At 43.7% G+C, this 24,190-nt stretch overlaps 1 protein-coding gene across 1 annotated transcript in view; it reads right to left on the reverse strand.

The window, feature by feature from the left end:
- The window catches only part of PDZRN3 (PDZ domain containing ring finger 3), a 252,345-nt gene that overhangs the window by 222,933 nt on the left and 5,222 nt on the right, over nucleotides 1-24,190 (reverse strand). The window contains exons 2-3 of the mRNA XM_060109656.1: nucleotides 12,927-13,013; nucleotides 6,381-6,488 (exon numbers count right to left, since the gene is read on the reverse strand). Coding sequence (XP_059965639.1) covers nucleotides 6,381-6,488; nucleotides 12,927-13,013 — 195 coding nt within the window. The remainder of the gene's footprint in view (nucleotides 1-6,380; nucleotides 6,489-12,926; nucleotides 13,014-24,190) is intronic.

Genomic DNA, 24,190 nt, shown 5'->3' on the forward strand with positions numbered 1-24,190 from the left:
TCTTCTCAACACGGCTTGAATTATACCTCATTTCTTTCATCAAAACAGATTATTTGTGTAACTGAGGTAACAGAGATTTCAAATTGACACGAATAGGTTTTACTTCTCAGGAGGATAATTGCCACAGAATTTTTTCCTCTCCTCTGCTGAGTGTGGTCCATGGTTATCAGTCACTACAGAGGACAACAGCATAGCCCCTCGTGTTTATTTTTAATATTACCCCCAAATGGCTTGTGCATGTCTCTGCCTGTTTAGCAATAATAAGTTTCCTGCATACAGTTACACAAGAAATACCGAGCCTTTCTTACCCCATAATGAAAGAAAAATATACTTACAAAATCACCTACTTTAGGGCATATTTTTCCTCCCAAAATCAAATGAAAAATAATATGGAAATATTTTAAACAATTTTCATCAACCATTTTTAATTCACTGATAACATCTAAGCAAAGATCAGAGTTTTGATTCAAAAGAAAAGAGTACATTCATCACTATTTCAAAAGGGATTCCTCTAGGAGTTGCAAATCTTCAAAGGAGGAGGAGAAACTTAACCACGCAGACTTGGACTGGAATTAAAGGTACTGATACAGCCATGGTTTTCAAAATATATAAAAGGATGAATAGAAAAATAGGAGAGAGGTGTGTTGATGATGATACCATTGTGTGTGTATGTGCATATTTACATTCTCTAGCTCTGTCTGCTGACAGTGCCTAGAAACAATGAAACCTCAATTATAACCTCGTATAATTATACATGATCACCCTACCACCCACATTTTGGTTTCTAAATGCCACTCACTCTTCACTCAATGGCGTTAGAGCTACTCAGTGGACTTAGAGCTACTTGGAAAAAGAGCTGATTCTAGGGCTGGGGCAAGAAAAGTACAAGATGAGCCTGGGACATCTCGTGGTGCCACAAAGTAAGGAAGTGCTCAAAAACTGATGGAAACCTGAGAAAAGGACAGACGTACTAGCTTGAAAGAGCTCCTTCTGGCCCAAACTGGCCAAGGTGACCACCAAATTATAAGAATCCATGAGTCCATACTGAAATAGACAGACAGACAGATGGAGATAGGTAGAAAGAAACAGGGAGGAAAGGAACACTTCGTCTTACAAGTCATAAACACAGAAGGAATGTACTTAGTAAATCACCCTTTGCCAACGATTATAATAATAATCAAGTCAAGTGAAGTCCATAAGTGGGTGCTAAAACCAGTGTATGAGAGTTTGAGTCGCAGCAGGGTATTTCCACAGCCTCAAAGTATCCCCCCACCCTCCCCGACAGGATACAAGACAAAGGAGAAAACAGTACCTTTACAGCAGAGAGACGTGGCAGGTGAGACTTTAACCAAGCAGCCCAAGTTAACATCACTAATAAAGGGACAAAGTGACATCGTGTGACCCCCGATAGGATGCGCTGAGAAGGACACACTATCACTTCTTTGGTATTCCTGCCCAAAATGTATGGTCTGAATCCGTACTCATGAGGAAACATCAGACAAACCCAAATTGAGAGACATTATACAAAAGACCTAGTTTGTGTTCTTTGAAAACATCAGCAGCATGCAAGACAAAACACTTGAGCCACTGCTCTAAAGGAAAGGAAATCAAGAACTATGACAACTCAGTAAAACCTATGATCTGCAGTTTTCTGTTGCTATCAAGGACACTGTACGGATTACTAGAAATCTGACTAAATTCTGTAGATTAGACAATAGGGCCCTACCAATATTAATTTCCTGATTCAGATAAATTGATTGTAGTTATGTAAGAGAAGGTCTTATTCCTAAAAAAAAATACACACTGATGTATTTAGGAATTAGGGGTAGAGAGAGAAAGGGATAAAGTAAATGTAGTAGATGTTAATGCTGGGGGAATCTGGGTAAAGACTGTACAGGAATTCATTAATGCAAGTCTGAAATTATGTCCAAATGAAAAGTTAACAGAAGAAAAAGAGCATCTTCCTTTTTCTAAAACTAAATGCTTTTTCAGGTGAATTCACATGCCACTCTGCAATTTTAGTCGGTGGGAGAACATCATCTTCACTAACAAATAGTAAAATCTCGCTTTACCAAGTAGCCTAGCTCGGGAAGGGAAGGCAGTGTTATTAATCTGTTCTAGTCAACCCTGTAACCCAGCCTTTTTAGCAATGACTAACCAAACCTAGAGCGAACAAAACAGAGAATGACTGATTTACACAAAAGCCACTGAGCTTACACACCTTCTGTGACCACATGCTTGCATCTTTAAATCAAAACACTCCCAAGATGAACACGTATTTACAGAGGATTGTACAAAATAAAGGTTAGTGGCAACAGAGGGCTTCACTCCCTGCCTTCACTGCACTCGGAGAATTGCATTTACTATCTCAAAGTAGAAGAGGACATTGCATTTAGCCCAGACAACTGTCACAGAAATTCACTTACCGCCAAATGAGAGACGAGCACAATGCAAGAACGAGCTTCTGAGCAACGCACCTTGCATCATAAGGTTTGGGAACAAGACAAATCTCTACCCCAGTCATTCTCCCTGGGGTCCCTATCACAACCCAAGGTACTGCTGGAAATCTATGGAAGCATTTTTCATTGTCACAAGGACTGGGGTGGGGACCAAGGATGCTAGAAGCCCTAAACGCACAGAGTCTCGGGCAATGAAGAATTATTGGGCTTCCAGAATAACCGTCCCGTATCCTGCCAGACATCAGTAAAGGTAAAGTGACAAACTTTTTATAATTACCTGAGGGTACACCCTAACTCTATTTTACATATAAACCTTGAGGTTTTTTGGTTTTGTTTTGTTTTTGCAATTTAAATGCATACAGATTACACACCCATGTTCACAGCAGTATTAGTCACCACAGTGTAAAGATGGAAGCAAGCCAAATGTCCATCGACGGATGAATGGATAAACAAAATGTGGTATTTACTTCTATACATACAATGGAATAGTATTCAGCTTTAAACAAGATGGAATTCTGATGCATGCTACAAGTCCACAGATGACTGTGGAGGCCATCATGCTAAGTGAAATGAGCCAGACACAGAAAGATAAATACTGTATGATTCCACTTATGTGGGGCACCTAGAGTAGTCAAATGCGTAGAAACTGAAAACAGAAGGCTGGCAGCCAGGAGCTGGGGGAAGAGGAGGAGGGGTGGGGTAACGGCTACAGTTTCAGTTTGGGAGGACAAAAAAGTTCTGGAGACGGATGGTGGTGATGGTTGCACGATCAAGTACTCAATGCCCCAGAAAAGTACACTTACAAATGGTTAAAATGGTAAATTTTATGTTACGTATATTTTACCACAATTAAAAAAAATACACACACACACACACACACACACGGAGACGTGTGTAAATCAAAGGAAGCCTGTATTTAATTGTGCCGTATCTTAACCACAATCTGTTCACCACCGTGGAAAATCCAATCGTGGACGGCGATGCTGCTTGTGGTGCCAAACTCCACAGCACCGCCTTCCTGGACCAGCAACTTCCGTCGCCGGTGCACCTTGCCGAGCCCACAAGGAGATGCCAGCATCTGGCAACAAACATCACAGTGTCTTCTAATGCGGCTGTGCCCGAGCATTTACATACCGATACATACATTTTATTATAAATGATCTTCCTGTTATTTTTCTATTAATGTCAGTATATAGGTTCTATCATTAGGTGTGCATGTATATAAATATTATTTATGAATTTCGTTTCATGAGAGTATTGATGGCATTTCACAATATTTCTGATAAAAAAACGAGGCGAGTGTGCTTGGCTCTGATGTGGGTGAGAACCACAGCTCCGGTCTCAGGGAACAGAGAGCGGTAGGAACAGAGTAACCGTTAACAACTCCGCACTGAGCACGAGATTTAGTCAGTCTCTACGCAGTTAATATAAGTGTCCTTTTGCCAGGATGAAAGTTCTTATGGTGAAAATCTTGTGGGAGTTTGCTCACTCCTCTGAAAAGGAAGAAATATGGAGGAAAACTAGAAAACCCCTGACTCTTCTTAGTGAACCCACGTGCACACTTAAAATAATCAAATTCATGCCTGGTAATAAACTCAGACACAGACGAGGTGAACAGGAGAACATCGTTTTCAGGCATGGAAATTACTGTATCACGTCAAAAGAGATTAGGATTTGACGGAGAAGGGCACGGGGTGTCAACTGCAATTACACATATGTTGTTTCTCTATTGTGATCATCCTCTTTCCATCTCAACACTGGGACATGATTAATATTTTATATACTGTCCAAAAGGGGAATGTGACTTACCAGAAACCGTACTAAATGTTTCAAACACAGATTCCCCCTTTGCCAAGAGAAAATCCTGCCCAGCTGTACATTTCTCATTTGCAAAACACAAGAGCAATGAAATTCCATTACTTACAGAAACTGGCTGTTCCACCAAACCCTTGGCAATGGAAGCTGTACTTATCTTTTGGAACAACAGTCTCAAAAAATGTATTCTCGGGCTTCCCTGGTGGTGCAGTGGTTGAGAATCTGCCTGCTAATGCAGGGGACACGGGTTCGAGCCCTGGTCTGGGAAGATCCCACAGGCCATGGAGCAACTGGGCCCGTGAGCCACAACTACTGAGCCTGCGCGTCTGGAGCCTGTGCTCCGCAACAAAAGAGGCCGCGATAGTGAGAGGCCCGCGCACCGCGATAAAGAGTGGCCCCCGTTCGCTGCAACTAGAGAAAGCCCTCGCACAGAAACGAAGACCCAACACAGCCAAAAATAAATAAATAAATTTATTTTTTTAAAAAATGTATTCTCTCTTCCTTTAAAAAAAGACAGTAAGGACGCATTTGAGCTCTTGAAAAAGCGTCTTGCCCAAGCAAATTCCTGGTAGGGAAAATCCACTCCCCTGACTGGGGAAATAATAAGATTGACCCTAAAACATGCAGCAAAAAGATCTCCAAGTTTAAGAACCCTTCAAAAAGTCAAGGGGGATGTAGCAGTATTAATGATGTACTTAAAACAAAATCAAGTATCCTTTTAATATGTAAACTGTCACACTGCATCCACTCCTTCAGAAAAGTAACTCTTATACCCTAACTCGTTCAGTTTGTTTTCTTGGGGAGATATAACCGTCTGTTCCCCTAGGGATATAAATTGACCAGAAGTGTACTGCTTTGCACATTGCAGAATTCATCCAAATGAGACCAGAAAAGCGAGACTCTGTCATCCTCTCCCCAACACTCCCTCCCCCGGAAGCACATGGCCACATTCCGGCGGGTTACAGGAACTTCCCTCATGGCTTATCCCATGGTCAGAGTTCCCATTCGGTCCAAGGTTTGAAACAGACCACAAATATACTCAAGAAATATAGATGCTATGTAAATGTGTGTTTGGAACATAAAACATCCAGTGGTCACAGTGCCATTTTTCCAGTTTCCTGTTTCATGTGTTATATTATGGCTACGGCCCATGGGTGAGTTTCTTATGGGCTTCAACAACTCATCCTGGATTCTCATATTTAATTTTTTCCTCATAGGAGAGCCAACAAATGGAGCCCATGTGTATATATATATATATATATATATATATATATATATATATTTACCCATTAAAAGAGCAATCAAAATAGTCAAAACCACCAGCAAAATATAGTCATTTGTATCAAACTTTGCAACAGGAGCCCACACAAGCAGGCCATGAATCACTCCTTCCCTTTCAGCAACTCAGAGCATGCTAGGACACTGTGTGACCCTATTCCAAAGTGTCCTGTGGCGGGGCGGAGGGAGCTACCTACTTCCCCCAGCGAAAATCTATAAAGCCCCTAAGTAAAAGTTTAAAATGATGAGTGAAAATTGAAAATGAGGAAGTCGGTGATGAGATGAGTGACCATCCTGAATATCAACCTTTGCCTGCACATCCCCGGACAATCAACTAGTACAAGTGACGACAGGCAAAAAAGACACGCATAAAAGAGGGATACGTAGAAATAACTGTGTGCTGTGAGCTCTGAGGACGTTACAGTGATTCCAAAGCCGACACAATGATCCCCTCCCTGGTCACCGATCTGAACAGCGTCACCAGTTGCACCACAGGGACTGCTCATCTGGTTCTAACTAACACACGACTCCCCAGTGGTTTTCACACGAAGCTCTAACTGAAGCACGCAAAACAGATGCGCGGCCGCGTGACAAGAGCCAAATCGTGAATAAGCCACTCGTAATCTGGCTTCTCTGCACCGAACATGAACAAAAGCTTAAGAGCAAGACAATCAGCACCCAGTCTGGTCCCACACCGTCGGAGAGGTCTGACTCCTGCCTCCAGAGTCACCAGCTGAGGCCTCCCTGCCCCACCGAACACCCTGCCTTGAGCCGGATGAAGACGGGATGCCATTCGGCCTATAGAAGACCCTGGCAGTGTCCACATACCTCGATAATCCTGTCATGAATTTGCAGGCCTCCGTCCTTGGCTGCAGGTCCGCTGTCAACTATTTTGGACACAAAGATTCCTTCACTGGACGATCCATCTTGGTTGTCCTTTGGGTTAAAAAAAACACACACATGAATGCTAGGCATTAAGTTGATCATGAAAATCAAGCTTACACTCTTAAAACAGTAATGGGTTCTTGCTGGTAGCACAAGTGGCAAGGGGGTAAAAGCCAGCTGTTTCCCCCGATTTCTGTTTGAAACTAAAATTAACATGGGATAAAATAAGTCAAGCCATGCCAAAAGGTATACAATGATAAGCCCCTGCCATCTCTAACCCACTGCTTTTCTACCTCCTCACTGCATCGAGTGGCAGTTTACCCATCCTTTCCAAAACATTTTAATGTATCACCTTCCTAAACATGTATTTCTTTCTTTCTTACACACAGAAATGGGATTATGCTCCCCACGTTCTTGGGTGCCTGGCCTCTTTCACTTAACTTTAAAAATGTTGGAGATTCTTCACCATCAGGTACACTGTCTACCTCACTCCCTTAAGTGACTGGACAGTAACCCCACACAGGAATAATTAGCACTGTTTACAGTTGTTGCTATTAGAGACGGTGTCACCTCTAATTCCTTTCTATCTGTATTCTGAAATATCTTTGCTAGTATATACCGGGGCAAATCCCTAGCAATGGAACTGCTGGGTCAAAGGGTATGTGTATTTGACAGATGTTGCCAAACTACCCTTCAGAGAGCTTGTACTTAAAGCTCATTAGACAGAGTGTATTCTCATATCCCCACAAGCACAGAGTATTATAAAACTTTTAAATATCCAATAATCTGATGGTGAAAATAGGCGTTTTATCTTTGCTCTGATTTGCATCAGAAAAGCCCACCATGACCCCTCCCCCTTCCTAATAAACTGTGATCTCCAATCTTCTTGAATTCCTTTAGATCTTTCAAAGTCCAGACTGAAACTTTCTGGGAAAGAAGACAGCTCCATGCTCAAAGTCCTCCCTTTATTGAAAATCAAAAAGCTCTAACAAACTCACAAAAAAAAAAACCCTCGCAGCTTGTTCATGAACTTCTTTCCAAATAGCACTGGGATGAATGCTCTCCAAGTGTGTGGATTAAATTTCTCGTGATTAACAGATGGATTTATAAATGCAATGGCAAAAGCATGTGTTGTTTCCAAACAAAAAGCATTTGGGAAGTAAGTTCAGGATGTTCCACAAAAACTCCAAAATCTACCATCATGGCAATTTCCCTGACGTAACGTCATAAGAAGATCTACTTCAGTACTAATTTCTCTACGTGCAAATACATCAAAATTCCATTTGTTAAAAAATAATTATGGGGCTTCCCTGGTGGCGCAGTGGTTGAGAGTCCGCCTGCTGATGCAGGGGACACAGGTTCGTGCCCCAGTCCGGGAAGATCCCGCATGCCGCGGAGCGGCTGGGCCCGTGAGCCATGGCCGCTGGGCCTGTGCGTCGGGAGCCTGTGCTCCACAACGGGAGAGGCCACAGCAATGGGAGGCCCGCATACCGCAAAAAAAAAAAAAAAATTATGAAAATACAACATTTTCCTCTTTAAACTGCAAAACAACAAAAACAAACCTATATTCTAAAGGAGAGACATGGCTTTGAAGTGGTTCCATCTACCCCTTGACGTGTAACAGCAGTAACCAAGGGTGGGAAAATGCACATTCTCCAGCTCTTCTCTCCCCTCCCTCCCCCGCTTCTCACAAAGACACACACACACTATACAATGTTATAGATATGATTCAAAAGACACCAAAATCACAAGCAAAAATGAACCTTAAGTGTTTTTCCCAACATTTATCCCCACAAGACAAAGATAAGTCTCTCACTGCCATCTGGATTCTATCAACACTCTTCCAAGAGAGAAGGGTCTGCAAGTCTGTGGGTGTTGTGCTGGATCAACCGGCCCCCAAAGGCACCCCTGGCCAGCATCACAGCACTCCGCTCAGGGCTTCACTGTCTGAATTTCTATGAGCCTCCTTTCTCTCTCACAGCCACTACTAATGATACACGAGTCCCAAGGCATCTGTGTAGCTCCCTACGTGCCTATATCAGATACAAATACAAAGCAGCGCAACAGCTTCTATTTACCGAACACACGTTAGGTACCAAGTATGTAGTGATCGTACTTTGTCCGCCATTTAATCCTCATAATAACCACAACTGGTATGTAATATTATTATCCATTTCATAGACGGAAAAGATCTGAGACAGAGAGGTTAAGTAACCTACTTAAGGTCACACAGCTAAAAAGTGGCACAGGTCACTTTCAAACTAAGGATAGGTTGATTCTCTTATATAAGCTCTAAGTGCAATGCTGTCTCCCACTGAGAAAAGTCTCAAAAATACACATGAATTCCAACATTCCAGGCTATGGGAATATTCCACTGGAGGAACCTGAAGAGTCTCAATGGACCACAAAGGATTTATGGACAAGCTTGAGTTCCCTAAGGGGTGATGTCAATATATCAAATGAAAAGAGATCTGTGTTTACTCTGATGTAACTGTTTTGCATTCCTTGGCTGGGGAGAAAGGCGGGGAAAAGGGGATGGAATTTGGGCTTTGGCTTGTTTTGCAGAAAAATACATCATACACAAGCAATTTTTCTTAAGGAGCATAAGAAAGTCCAAACAAAAATCAGAGGCGAACAGGCAAGAGCAAACACCACAACTGAGCTTAAATAAAGACAGTGGTAGGGGATGGGAACAGAATTCAAAAAATACAGAAAGCACAAAATCAGAAAAAAAAACCAATCAAGCCCATCCCTGATGGTGAGACTTTTCTCTTAAGAGCCATCTCTTTAGTCTTTGTTTGTTGGCTCCTGTCCTAACACATATTAAGGTAGAGCTATGCATCAAGGTGAACCAAGATGAATTAGGATTTGTTTGCTTTTCCTGGCTTGAGAAACAGAAAAATGAAAGGGACTGTTTTCATCCCAGGGGTGCCTGACAATGAAGTATATTTGCCAAAGGCTGAAGGGAAAGGTCTGATACACCAGACTGGCTGCTGTTTCTTTAGGGATAGGAGCACTTATGAATGGGTGATGTGATTTTGCTAAGAGCATCACGTACTGCATCATGCAATGAAAAGCCTTATGTCAGAGCCCCCTGGCTGGGCTTATGTCACAACCCAACCAAGCATCCAACACAGGAATTCCTTGGGAAACACACACGTCATTTGCACAGCGTTCTACTTCCAGTAACTGACAATGAGAGTGCATTGTTGCTCATCCTGGCTTTTTAGCATGTTCTCAATGACCTGCCAGATTTCTAGGCAACAGTGAAGAATCCATTTAGGTTCCCCTTTGCTGTTTCTGCTAATCAGGACAAGTTTTTAAAAACACAACGGCAAACCCATGCATATGGAATTCAATTTTCCTCCCCAGGGCCATGCATGGAGTTCTTGCAAAAAGACCACATAAACTGAGAACACTTTTGAATGCTACAAAATTGAGTCTGGTTTGTGCTTAAATCACTTTTTTTAAAGGAAAAAGAAAATGACCTAAAACATGTTCTTTGGTAAGTCTGAGAAAAAAAAAAAAACAACAACTGCATTCTAGTGAGGCTGGAAGCATCCTTTCACCCCTGGGGAGATGCAGAAACTAAACACCATCTTTTCGGGCTTTCCCATAGTCAGCTGCCCAACAATTGTCAAGCCGTAGGCTTGCCTCTCCATTTCAGGCATTTTGCAAACATCAGGCTCTCTTCTTCTATATACGCTTTGGTGTGCGCAGAAGAGATCTTCCTAGTTTGGGCGCTTTTGGCTGCAGAAACTTCTAAAACATCTAAAAGTGAAATGCATCTTCGTTTACGGTAGTTGTTTCTTAAAACTGGTAATGATGGGTATGGAGAGGAGGACTAAAACTTATGAACAAAAACCAAGTACAGTCAACTCTTTGTTATTTGTGCCAAATGGCAAAAGGCGTTCTTGACGGTAGGTGGGAGAACTTGGGTCCGTCCGGTCCTGGTGTTTCCTAGGGACAATTACTGAGCCAGTCAAGCTCCAGCTGGCTCCCTCACGCCCTCCCAGAGCTGGAGAGCCTGACCCCGGCAGCAAGAACTGAATCAGAGCAGCACCGTGACATGCCGCCTAGGATCTCAGTCAACTGGAAAAAGGGGAAAGCGAAAAGTCCCAGCCTGACACAGTGTTAGTTTCCTATTTTTATTTTTTTAATGGGTGTCAGGAAAACCCTGCTAGAATTTTTGTTTTTTTGTTTTTTATAAATTTATTTTATTTATTTATTTTTGGCTGTGTTGGGTCTTCGTTGCTGCGTGCAGGCTTTCTCTAGTTGTGGTGAGCGGAGGCTACTCTTCGTTGCGGTGCATGGGCTTCTCATTGCAGTGGCTTCTCTTGTTGCAGAGCACGGGCTCTAGGTACGTGGGCTTCAGTAGTTGTGGCACATGGGCTCAGCAGCTGTGGCTCACGGGCTCTAAAGCGCAGGCTCAGTAGTTGTGGCGCACGGGCTTAGCTGCTCCGCGGCATGTGGGATCCTCCCAGACCAGGGCTCAAACCTGCGTCCCCTGCATTGGCAGGCGGATTCCTAACCACTTTGTCACCAGGGAAGTCCACAATGTTAGTTTCTTAAGAAACCCCCCGAGACGATGGGAGACACACAAGGGTGTGTGCACAGTGCTGGGGCCCAGCCAAGTGGGACCAGCCCCTACCCCCGCCCACCTTCATTCTCCTCATTGTCTAGAAGCTTTTTAAAGTATGTTTTATAAGGCAGATAATGTATTAGTTCATCATTTTAATGACTACGTATCACCTACAACTAAGCTGTCACTTCTTGCAATAAACGGTGTGGAAGTTTCTTGCAAGAAACTGTGACCTTGGCTAAAAGCAAAGGGAATTTAATCATAACCCGCCTCTGCTTCTCCAGCCTCCTTCTGACCACTTCCTGCCACCCCTCAACTCTGTTCCTGTCCTTGTCTGGGCTTCCCTGGGTCCATCCACTTTCTTTTAGCTCAGTGGTCTTCAAAGATGGGTACTTGCAATGCAACACATTGGAATGACAAAAAAGCATTTTAAAAATCATATTCATATTTTAACTTCATAATTTAAAATGACTCTTTTGCATGTAACTTTTATAAGACAGGTAACATTAGTTCAGTAGTGAATATATGTATAATCTGTAGCTAACTAAATATGCTCAATTTTATTTTATTTTTTTACAGTAAGACTGCTCAACTAAATGTATTATATATGGACCCTCTGATCTAGCAAACTCCTACTCATCCTTCAGAACCCAGCTCCAATGGCCCTGCCCCAGGATGCCTCCTTCCCTACGGTTAACGGCCCCCCAACTCCACCGCCCCCAGGCATCTTTAGCTGGACCCAGGCACAGCGTGTATCAGTGAGAACAGTCCTTTCCTCTCCTAACTCATCAGTTCCTCCATCTGGACTTGAGCTCCATGAAGGCGGGGGCAAACATTAACCACAGCTGGATGGCTGACATCTTCTTATCCTTTAGGATTTGCCTTAATATCCCTTCCTCTCTTTCCTGATTACTCTAGCCAATGATGGCCCTTGCTCCTCGGTAGCTACCACATGCCATCCTCCCACTTTTTACCCTTCATTGTACTTCTCCCATCTGTAATTACTGTATTTACTTGTTTCTTGCCCAATATCACCCAGGACGTAAACTCAATGACCACAGGGACCCAGTCTCCCTGGCCAGTATCTCCAAGCCCTTAGCAAACAGCCTGTGTTCAATACTTATTTGTTGAATGAGTGAATCTGATTTTCTCTTCCCTTCCCTTAACTATTTTCCTTCAAAGCTAACAAACAAGGAAAGGGTCAGCCCATAAAAAGAGCAAGAGATGACACATACTCGGGCAATCCAGCGTGAAAGGTGAGACCAAAACACATCCTCTGCCCCCCCCCCCCCAGAGCCCTCTTAGAAGACATTTTCTTTGCAATGAAATTGACAGATTTGAATTCAGTCTCTCCGTTCTGGAGGAGGGGATCATGATGAATGGGGTGAACAGCTCCAGAGGGAAGAAAGAGCATGGGGTGCATTATCCCACAAATGGGGGAACTGCCCGACTGATGAAGGGCCGACAGAGCAGAAGCCCCGATCACATGGCCCGTCTCAGAGCCCCCAGTCTAGCAAAGTCACTCCGTGCAACTGCACACGTCTCACGCGACGTGCCTCAGCTCAACTGCTACCCAACCAGACACGCATCCCCAAAACTAAACAGCTAAGATGAGCTATTGTATGACTAGGACAATGCTACATTAGGAGACCACAAGGAAATAAAAATCCCCCAAACAGAATCACTTCGCTGTACAGCTGAAACTAACACAACATCGTAAATCAACTATGTTTCAATAAAAAAATAAGATAATAAAAATCCCTGAGCGTGAAGATGTTAGATACACAACGAACTCTAATTAGAGCAGAATGAACTGACCAAGCTTTCCTACCCCTCACCCCCCAAACCCTGACCCCTCTTCCAGCTGCATTAGGGACAAGAAAAACCCATTTCAGCAATTAACATACCACACACGGCCGGCCACCGATAATATTGAATCCCAGGGAGCCAGAGTCCCGATGCAGGACAAGAGTCAGGCTTTTTGTTTCTTCACCCTGCAGGGAACAAATGAGTTCAAAATTTTATTTACAAACAGTGAAAAAAATGGGAGGAATTTTCTTTCTATCTAAGTGGACTCATGGGCTGCTGAGTGTTAAAAATCCTATCATATGTATATGTATAACTGATTCACTTTGTTATAAAGCGGAAACTAACACACCATTGTAAAGCAATTATACTCCAATAAAGATGTAAAAAAAAAAAAGAGTGGATATATGTATTTGTGTAACAGATTCACTTTGCTGTACACCTGAAACTAACACAACATTGTAAATCAGCTATACTTCAATAAAATATTTTTAATTAAAAGAAAGGGAAAAAAAATCCTATGTCTCTAAGGAAGTTTAACCAGGGAGAACTTTGGGGGCCCATGATGAAACTGTCCTGTGCTGAAGAAGTTACAAACATTTCTTGATACCATCTAACCCTGGAGCAATCACTTAAGAACGTTTGGAGATGTCCAGACATGTGTAATGAATATTTTCGCTCAGTGACACCTCGGTTTGCAAACGCATCTTTCCTATGGCCAGCTCAGTGCAAGCTGGCTGTCTAGATGGCTACTGTCTGTCTGTTTCTCAACCAGTGTCAACAGCAGCATTCATGTTATGTCATGAAAGGTTCCAACAGCAATCCCCTCGGAAGTCTGTGTGCATGTACGGCCCATCAATAGTCATCTGTGTTTGGGAGACTTGGGGGGAAAATGGCTCTTGAAAAGTCAGATGCAAACATGGGTGGGAAAAAGAAAAACCCTGAATCTTACCGAAAAAGGGGGAGGGGGCATTTTCACAAAGTAATGACTGTCCAGTCCTGAGGGGTTGCAGAGCGCTCAACAGAAAACACTCTGTTTAAGGTGGGGGGGGGGGGGGTCCACGTGAGCCCCTTTAAATCAGACAAGCAGAAATGGCCCCAGCAGTTCTCAGAGGCGCAATGTTCAACAGTCAAACAGGATGGAGATGCCAGGGCACCCCAACTAACACTCTCAAGTAACAGACAGATAAATAAAAATAGATTTAACCTTCTGCACAAACTATCACTTAATAGGCTTAGACATAAATATTAAACTTGCTGATACACCTCTGAAACAGTTCCAACTACCTGAATGGTATGCAAAACTCCACATGTACTGGCTATAAATTTACAATTGCTTCACTCATGTTTTCTGTTTAAACAGGGTATCATTTAAATGCGGTATTTTTTTTCACGCTTCTCAAAAACAGCACTGACAGCTTATCACAAAGAGGTTTTATTCTGATATTTATTGCTTCCTGATGAAACCTGCGTTTTCTACTTCTGCTGGGGAAATAAATGGCAACATTTGAATGACATGGATGCAAATACCTTATTCGACCTCCACGGTGGCAAAGAAAGCCACTCTTGCCAACTGTGCAGTGCCCAGTGGTTTTTCTGGAGCACTGCTTCATTTATTGCTATAGTTGTCAATGTAAAACACTGTTCCATATTTGGCCAGGAAAACTGTATGTAACACAGCCACACACACACACACACTAAAGACTAATGGGTCTCAGGGACTTCCCTGGTGGTCCAGTGGTCAAGAATCCATGCTCCCAATGCAGGGGGCACAGGTTCAACCCTTGCTCAGGAAACTAAGATCCCACATGCTGTGCAGGGCACGACCTAAGACATTAAATAAATAAATAAATAAATAAATAATAAAGATGAAAGTTTCTAAAAAAAAAAAACAGTAATGGGTCTTAATGTGTAAAAGTATGCCCAAGAGCTTAAAGTTCTTAGCAGCAACGGCTGTTTCTCATGACTAGTTCGTGTATAGCAGAATTCAAAATATTTTCAAACTGTCATAGAAGCCTTAGCATCAATTACTAAAGCCCTGTAAAAACAAAAATGATAATTCATTAGTAGAAAAAAGCAGTTTCTGATGAAAGAACTAGGTGTCCTATAAGAACACAACAAAATCTTCATTTCTGCAGCGTCATTTACTCAATTCAGAAAATACAGTAGGTAAATATAAAAGAGAAGCGAGTCTCTATCAAGCTACTGTACTTTAACAAAAAAAAACCCAGCAGAGCCTCAGTAATGACAACCTATTTATGAACTTTAAAAAAAAATAGTCCTATTCATAGCACCACCATCCAGAGCATCTATCAACGCTATCAATCTTTATTGTTCATTTGGCCTGCAACAAGAGAACAGGCAACAATATTCACTGCTGTAAGAGAATAAAAGTTCAGAATCACCCTAATAGTTTTGAGATGTAAATACAATGATGTGCAAACTGAAAGAGTTTATATCTTTCTGCCTTGGAAACAGAAAATGTTGCTAAGTCCATTTCTTGCTTTGTTATCTTAGAGAGGTGAAAAAGTCAGAAATACATGGGAATTTGAGAGAGTTATCATACATATCTTACATTTCTGACTTTCATAACTAATCAAGGATAGACACTGTACAGTCACACAGTAATCCAAGGCAGATGTCTCTGGTTGAACAAGCTCAAATGATGCACAAAGGAGAATGCACAGCCAAATGATTAAAGCAGACCAGTTTTCAATCGACTGTGTGACAACTATTTATTCTTCTAAAAAATGAAAGAAAAATAAAGAAATCTCATTGCATTAACAATGATAACAGCTAACATTTATTGGCTCTTTATCATGTGCCAGAAATTATACTGAGCACTTAAGTGCTTTATTTTATTTAATAATCCAACCAATGTTATCAACTGGCACTATTCCCACCCTCATGATACAGGTGGGAAGACTGAGCGAGAACAAGAAAGCTGTCCCTTGTCAAAGAGCTATTAAGAGGTCAAGCTGGGACTTAAACCGATGATCTCCCATTCTAGACCTTAATTACTGCCTACACTAACTCCCTTTGCGTGTGGAACATAGAAAAGAGTGCCATGTAGACCAGCAACATATTTGGTCCTGCCCAAGACTGTGCTCTTGTTGGAGTTCCAAAAAGTTCCACAAAGGAACTCATCATAGGAGGTCTTACCCCGGAAACGAGTATCAGAACAAAACTCCAAACTCTTTAGTGAACTATTTATCTCCAGAAGACCCAACCTGAGATGCCCAAAGACACCTAGGTCTGGTCCCAAACTCAGAGATCTCTCTCCAGGGACAATGGAGACCAACTGAGATGATACCTGAAATAAGATTCCTCAGCCAAATAGCAATGACTGTTGTTCAGGAAGGACAGACACTGGTTTTAGGTGACATGGCCTATTTTAGGACTAATTTACAGGACTGAGTCATCCTGTGGAAGATTCAACACATGATACTGGGAGCAATGACAGAGAAGAGAAAAGCACTGTCTGAGCCGAATTCCTTTCATTTCTCCATCTAATGACCAAAGGTCATTTCCTTTTCTCCGACACCCTGAGCTTGATCCTGATTTTTCCTTTCCACTCCCTTTCTCACAAGCAACCTTAACTATCAAACTTTCATTTAATTTCTGATTCTTCAGAAGAAATAATAGAGAATTTAAACACTAGGCTTCACACAACACCACGTTTAACAGGTTAACCTTACTTCCTGCTTAATTATTTAACCTGCTCCTGGGTTCAAAATGCATCAGATCCAGGGCATTTAAATGATTCTCATTCAATTATATCCCACTGAGTGAAGAGATGTACAAATGGAATAAGGACAAAGGCTCTCATCAATACTGTGTTCCCGGCTGCTCACAGACATTATGTTAATAAGTGACACTGTTCATCTAAAGGAAAATTTAACCTATATTGCTCTGTTTTGGTAGTTTATCAGAACCCACGCTTTGAAACTTTCTCAGTGGCTTGGTATAGTAAAAGAAGGGAAAGAGGACTTCCCTGGTGGCGCAGTAGTTGAGAATCCGCCTGCCAATACAGGGGAAGTGTGTTCGAGCCCTGGTCCGGGAAGATCCCACATGTCATGGAGCAACTAAGCCCGTGCACCACAACTACTGAGCCTGCGCTCTAGAGCCCGCGAGCCACAACTACTGAAGCCTGCGTGCCGCAACTACTGAAGCCTGCGTGCCGCAACTACTGAAGCCCGCGCACCTAGAGCCCATGCTCCACAACAAGAGAAGTCACCGCAATGAGAAGCCCATGCACCACAACAAAGAGTAGCCCCTGCTTGCCGCAACTAGAGAAAGCTCACGTGTAGCAATGAAGACCCAACACGGCCAAAAATAAATAAATTAAATAAATAAATTTAAAAAAATATATACCAATTAAAAAAAAAAAAAGAAAGAGCTCTGTTTCACAAAAACAACTGAATAACCGAAACATCAGCCTTGGGAGGCACGTATTATATCAATGCTCTACACCTGAGAAACTGAGGCTCGAGTTTCTTCACTTGCTGAAGATCACGTGGGTCCAAGAGGGAGGGGCAGGGTTGGAACCCAGGTCCACAGGACTCCAACACCCATGCTGCTCCTCCTAGGCTGGTAAACATGTGCACCCTACCCTAAATTCTTTTGCCTCAAAAGACACGGCTTTCACATTAAAATGTCATGAAGGATTAGACATCTAATTAGCTTTGTAATTAAGAGTTTTAAGCAAGGCTTCTTTGGACTATGCAATAACAGTGGCAAAAATTAGAGTATCTATTATACCCTGAAGGGTGTCATAAGAATACTACACCTTTGACAGGAACAGGGTGATGGTTAAGATCTTGGACTTCATAGTCAGAACCTGAGTTGAGTCTCCTCATTCTTAGAATGAGGATAATAACAGTTTCTTCTTGAAACATGAATGAGATAGACTATCACTGCCTAGTGCCCCCGTACAGGGCCTGGCCAATAGCAAGGGTTCCAAACACGAGCAGAGCACAGTGTGGGCCGGACACTAGCACATCTCAGCACTGAGGCCATGGTGCTGTTTAACCACATAAATGACTCTGCTACAAAATTCTGGAAATGAAGAATGTCTAATCCTAAGTTAACTTACTCAGTCTACAGCAAGTTTGGGAGAGCTGAGGCCTGAAGTTAAGGAAATAAAGACAGTTGTACATTCATCCCAACATCTGGCCATCTGATGGGAGCTATTACATCCACGTGCACGTTCCTCCTTTTCCCAAGTCTGGAAAAAGAGCAGCACATTCTTGGAGGACTGCACAAGTGCCAGGAGACAGATTTTATCCTGGAGGTAGCGGGAGAGAGACATGATAGAGAAAACAAGGGAAGCAGCTCGGCGTGGACCTTCAGGGGCACGGAGGTGGGACGGGCAAAGGGCACTGATCAGACGGCTGTGAGGCACCAGGAGAGGAAATCGGACACAGGACACCCCAGGCCTGGAGGGAGGTGGCCCTGGGAGCAAAGGGGGTGGGGGAACAGATGGTGGCTCCCAACAGGACAGGAGAAACATCAAGTCCAAGGAAGTGTGGGCTTGGATATGGACAGTGGAGGGAGGAGTGTGGGGCACAGGATACCCAGGTATTGCTGGGACACTTGGACACCTCCCAGTTCTATCGGATGAGTGAGTCTTGCTGGGCTGGGAAGAAAACAAAAGGTGAAGAAGAGAGGGCGGGGTGGGGAACAACAAAATCGGAAATGAGGTAGCACCTCCTTGGCAGCTTTTCCTAGAGCCACCCTCTTCCTGAATGGCAGGGTCTCTTCCCCTCCGGAGCCAGGACTCAGGAGGGAGAGGCGCTCTCACCAAGAGCCCGGGGTGGGGGATGGAGAGGAAGATGCCTTTGTGTTCTGGAGTCCAGGGCCAGCACTGCTTCCTTGGGAGAGGGGGCACGAAGCTCTAGCAGATGCTCAGCACCCTGTCTCCACCCCAGAATCCAAATCAAGTGGACAGTCAGGCCCCTAGTGAAGTGTAGGGTCTCCTTGGGAGATGCTTAGGTCTTTAGGATTGAGAAAGGGCAGAGATAGAGGAACCCTGGAGAAGCGGGTGTGGCATGAGCCATCCACAGCCAGTAAGTTACAAGCAGAAATAGAAGCTCCAAGTTCAGGAACATACACTAGCTTCTGCTTAAAATAAGCTTGGCTATCATATTCAAACATGTAACTACCGATCAGTGTTAAAATCACCCAATTTGTAATCTGCTCCATTCAAGGTCCAACTGGACAAGAATTGGGGGAGGGGGGGTGGAATAAAAGCCACAGCAAAAAAGCAGAACTCAAATGTACTTTGTCAAAAAGACACCTTATGGTGGCTGTTTTTTTTTTTAAGTCCAAGAATGCAAACTGTCTTCTATGGTAGAGTCCCTCTTCCTTTCAGCATCACTCTGTCACTGTTCTCCTCCAAACAATCCAGCCTCAGGAGCTTGGACTCCAGCCATCTCCTAAGCGGTGTGGCAGCCCCCAAAGTCCATCATGCCGCTGACAATGTGGATTCTTTCTAAAAACTCCTTTGCGCCCAGGGACGGGTGTTCCTTGATTATTGCTGTTGTGGGACTTGTAGCCGAGAACGGGCTAGACTGGAAAGCTGCCCAGCGGGTTATGAGAACCGTAATTGACTGACCACTAGTCTGTGTATCTGGGGTGACACAACACCTCTCAGCCTCAGATTATGCAAAGCTCCCAGAGACTTGCACAGCTGGGAAACAGCTCTGTCTGTTGACGAGTGACCAGAGAGCGCAAAAATGTGGAGGGGCGGGGCTGGGGGGACCAGGAGGCAGAGATGGCTGCCAGAAATTCTGTCCTGAAGAGAATGGGGATGCCTTCTCTCCCTGCACCAAGATGTTTCTGTCCTCTTGGTTGGGCAAACTATGTTATTAATGAGGAAGCAGCTTGGACCAAGCCCTCCCTGTAATTCCCACTTCAGTTCTAAAAGAAGGGATTCTTGGAGGAGGAAGAGAAGGGGAAAACGGTTCAAGCCTAGGACTGAAGGTAGTCGTGGGAATGATGCTTGAAAATGAATTGGAAATGGATGAGACAGTCAACTGAAGTATTAGCAGTGTTTATCTGTCACCAGAATAGGAGCAGAGAGGATGAAAAGAGACAAAGGGCAAGAGAAAACAGGCAGAAAGGAGCGAAGATATAGCTTTTAGGGAGCCATAATATCTACAGAACAGGATATATTCATCCACAGCCAAAGAAGATGTTTCTGAAAAATAACCTAAGACATTAAGTAAAGATGGTCAGTGCTGCTGTAGGCCAAAAATATACACATATTTTAATCTGCTGCTATATTTAGATAACCTAAGAAATCCCTAAGTCTACTTCTCTACTTCCATGAGTTTGATTTCAAGTCTGTATCTTGCATTTTTATCATCTGCTCATCTGGTGAACGCCCACAAGCGAAGCTTTCACCAACATACAGACAACAACAAACCAAATTAAGGTGCTGCAGCATTTTCACATTTCCACTTGATAGACTACAAGGTGATTTCAGTTTTTGAAATGGGATCATCCAATTACCCAACTTGGAGCATTTTCTTGTCCAAATCAGCAACAAAGCAAAGGCTACCCAGCTGCAAAGTCCTACATTCTCACTTACAGGAAGGTGGGAGCTTGGCCTGGCCCATCCTTTTTTAGCTTTGTTAATTGCAGTTGGACGACTATAAATACAAGTAAACACACAGTGACCTCATCTTATTCGCGCCTTTAGCCTCCTCCTTTACACCTTAGCTTAGAGTTGCTACCCAGATGCAGTGAAATTGACTTGAATATCCCTCTTTCACAAAGTTTCCAGCACTGACAAGCAGTCAGAGAAGAGAAAGACAGAGATTCTGGTCACCCAAGGGCATTCCATGGCTTGCAATGAGCCTGTAATCCTTCGAGTAAAAATCCCTTTCCTTCTTCTCTACTAAACCATCTCCAATTTCTAATGTTTCTTCAGTGATTTACTTGAAGAACATCCCTAAACCTATAGGTACTGAATAAACATTCACTTAATAAATGTTCAACAGGCTTCCCTGGTGGCGCAGTGGTTGCGAGTCCGCCTGCCGATACGGGGGACACGGGTTCGTGCCCTGGTCCGGGAAGATCCCACATGCCATGGAGCGGCTGGGCCCGTGAGCCATGGCTGCTGAGCCTGCGCGTCCGGAGCCTGTGCTCCGCAACGGGAGAGGCCACAACAGTGAGAGGCCCGCGTATCGCAAAAATAAATAAATAAAAATAATAAAAATAAATGTTCAACAAATGCTTGGCAAGCCTTACTATGCACATTATGTTCATCTCATTTAACCCTAATGCCAGTCCTATCAGCATTACCCCATTTTGCAGATGAGGCAATTAAGGCTTAGAGGAGGTTAGAAGATCCTCCCAGAGATCCTCAACAACAAGGCACAAGGAGCACAGCAGCCCGGATATCACCAACTCCAGGGTCTGATACTAATCACATGACAGCCCAGTTCAGGGTACCCTGGAGCTGCTGGTGACACATCCAACCCTGACCCCACCACCTTAAAGTGACCTCACCCCCTTCCTGATCCACGTGCAGCAAAGACAGAGGGCACCTGAGAACAGCTTCTAGCAAAATTCTAGGGCTGACCCCTCTGCCCAGGACTCATTTCTGCACATCCGTCCCCCTGTGCCAGGGTAAAAGCTCATCCAACCACCCTTCCTGGAGAAGGGGCTGCTGCAGGGCCCATGTGCACACAGGCTGCACGTGGCTCCGCCCCTTAGGCTCCCTGTAAATAGACATACGGGATAGGGGAGAAAGATGGACACTCGGGTCCATCTGTTAGTTATTTTCTTTACAAGGGTAATCATTATGTTACACCACTTCCCTTTCTTATTGGAACAGGCTTATTAGAAGACCATTAGTCTGGGGGGACAGAGGTGACCCACGGCTAAAAGGCTTGGCTGAGCAAAGAACAGCAAGACGTGTTGTTTTCAAAGGCACAAGTGGGTGTCTGATTGACCCAGGGGTGAAAGCCGCTCAAGTTCCCCTTTGCACCCAGCGGTGCCTGTCCCAGCGCCTGAAACGCAGTGTATAATCACGTGAAGAGCTGGGCTGAAAGAACACATTTGGAAGAATTTCATTTACTTCCTACCATCAACCACTCTTTAACTTACTAGGTTCGAAATTAAGGAGATGAGGCATGATTCCATCCAGGACACCACCTCTTTTCTTTTTCTTCCCTTCCCTTCCCTTTCCTTTCCCTTTCTTCCTTCCTTCCGTTCTCTCCTTCTTCCTCTAACTCTCTTTTACAGGCAGGACCTGTTTTGTTTTATACTGCATGTGTTCCACACCAGACCTCTGAAAACAGGAATTACAGCGTGGGGTGAACACACCTCATCACCATGGACCAGAAGCCATCAGACCAACTAAACGGAGCCAGAAAATGATGCTGGGGAAGCTGTTTAATCTTTGGAGTCTCTCTTTTTCCATCTGTACTAGGAAGGGTAATGGGCTGTGGGTACTGACCTCACAGAGTCTTCCTGAAGATGCACCCACATCTCTAACCTGCACAGTGCTTGCACGTATAGTAACAGTCCTTTCGAAACCCTGTATGAGACTTTGGAGGGGACACTGCCTCAGGAGAAAATACTGTTCTTATTTTGGTAACAGCCTGGAGTCAGGTGCTGAGTTCAAATCTCAGCTCTACACTTAGAATCTGTGTAACTTCTGGCCTTAACCTAGCTGTTTTATAATCTGTTTTACAATCCTCCTCTCTTACCAAGAAAGAAACGGTTCTACCCAATGAATAAGATGGGGAAGCTAATGTGTGTACATACACAATGTACCCTAAGTGTATGGCACCCAGTTAAACTCAACGAATGTTACTTCCTTTCAAGCTCCTTAGTCTACAGCCAACACAAAACCACCTTATAGATTCTCTCTCATCAAATATTTTTACAGAGGAGCAAACATCACTTGTGAACTCAGAAAGAATCACTTAAGATAAACGGCAACAGAATTCCCAATTCAAATTATTCAGTTATGATCATTCAAGCCAGTGTAGCTGGGTAACATAATTGTAAGCCAAATCCTAATTTTCTTTATAAATCACTGAAATGAAATGGATGCAACAGCCCACAATTCCTTTAGCTGAACTGGGCTGTTCTGTAAGATACACCATGGAATGGCCACTTGCTGACACTTTTCAGAAACAGAAAAGACACTGAACTGTGAACATTCTAATAGATACATTTCAAACTGTTCGGACATCTGGAACACCTTTTCATACAACTGTCTATTAGATTCACTTATCTCCAGGAGTTCTGAAGTGGACAAAATCGTTTCTGGGATTTGGGAGTTTACACAAATGGATCTGGGGAAACAAAAGCATGCCTCCCACAAACCTGGAAACAATTTTGTTAACTTGCAGGTCACGGAAAAACTCATTCTTTTTTAAGAGTGAGCTAACAAGCTCACTCTTGGTTAGCAATCTGAAAAGTTTCGACAGCTGACAAGACAGCCCTTTCGATCCTGAATTTATTCACTGAACAAAGACATACCGAGAGTTCACAGGGTACATGGTAAGCGAACTGGTGCCGGGATACGCAGACCTGGTCCTTCTTTTATTGTCCTTCACAGACAATAAACAGCTCTTCCCATTATTCAGTTACAGCTGTGATGAAGGCCATGCAGGCGGAGCACCAAGGTGAGAGTCTCAGGGCACCAGACCTAGTCTGTGAGGTCAGAGAGGGCTTCCCACAGGCAGTGATGCTTGAGCTGGGATGGGAAGGACAGAAAGGTTATCTAGTCATGAGCAAACCCTAAGTGCTGACAGAAAGGCAGGGGCTAGAAGGGGAGAGTTGGAAAACTTGCCAGTTAGCTAGCAATGAGCAACTGGAAAGACTATTCCAAGGAGAAAAAAGAGCAAGTGCAAAGGCCCAGGGGCAAGAAGGAGCTCAGGGACATATTCACAGACCTGCCAGAAGCCAGTGAACCTGGGAAGAGAGACTAAAGGGAGAAGAGTACAGGCAGGTGGAGGCCAGCAGGACCCAGAGTGTGCTTGACCTTATATCCACCCAAGAGAAACTCAAGGCACAGCAGGGTTGAAGGAAGAGTGACATCAGATTTACATTTCTAAGAAATGATTCCCAGCTCGAGGTAACTGGAGGGGAGCAGGAAAATACACAGAAGGAGCAGCTGTGATCTAGGCAAGAGGTTATGGGGGTTGAGACCAAGGCTGATTTTTGTCCCACAGGGAACAGTGGCAGTGCCTGGAGCTATCTGTGACTGTCACGACGTGAGGCATGCTTCTGGCATCTAGTAGGTGGAGGCCAGGGATGCCGCTCCACATCCCATAATGCACACAATACCTTCCCCACCACACACACACACAACCAAGAATTATTCACCCCAAGATTCTAA

This window comes from Mesoplodon densirostris, chromosome 10 (genome assembly GCF_025265405.1).
Source record: "Mesoplodon densirostris isolate mMesDen1 chromosome 10, mMesDen1 primary haplotype, whole genome shotgun sequence".
Classification (NCBI taxonomy): domain Eukaryota; kingdom Metazoa; phylum Chordata; class Mammalia; order Artiodactyla; family Ziphiidae; genus Mesoplodon; species Mesoplodon densirostris.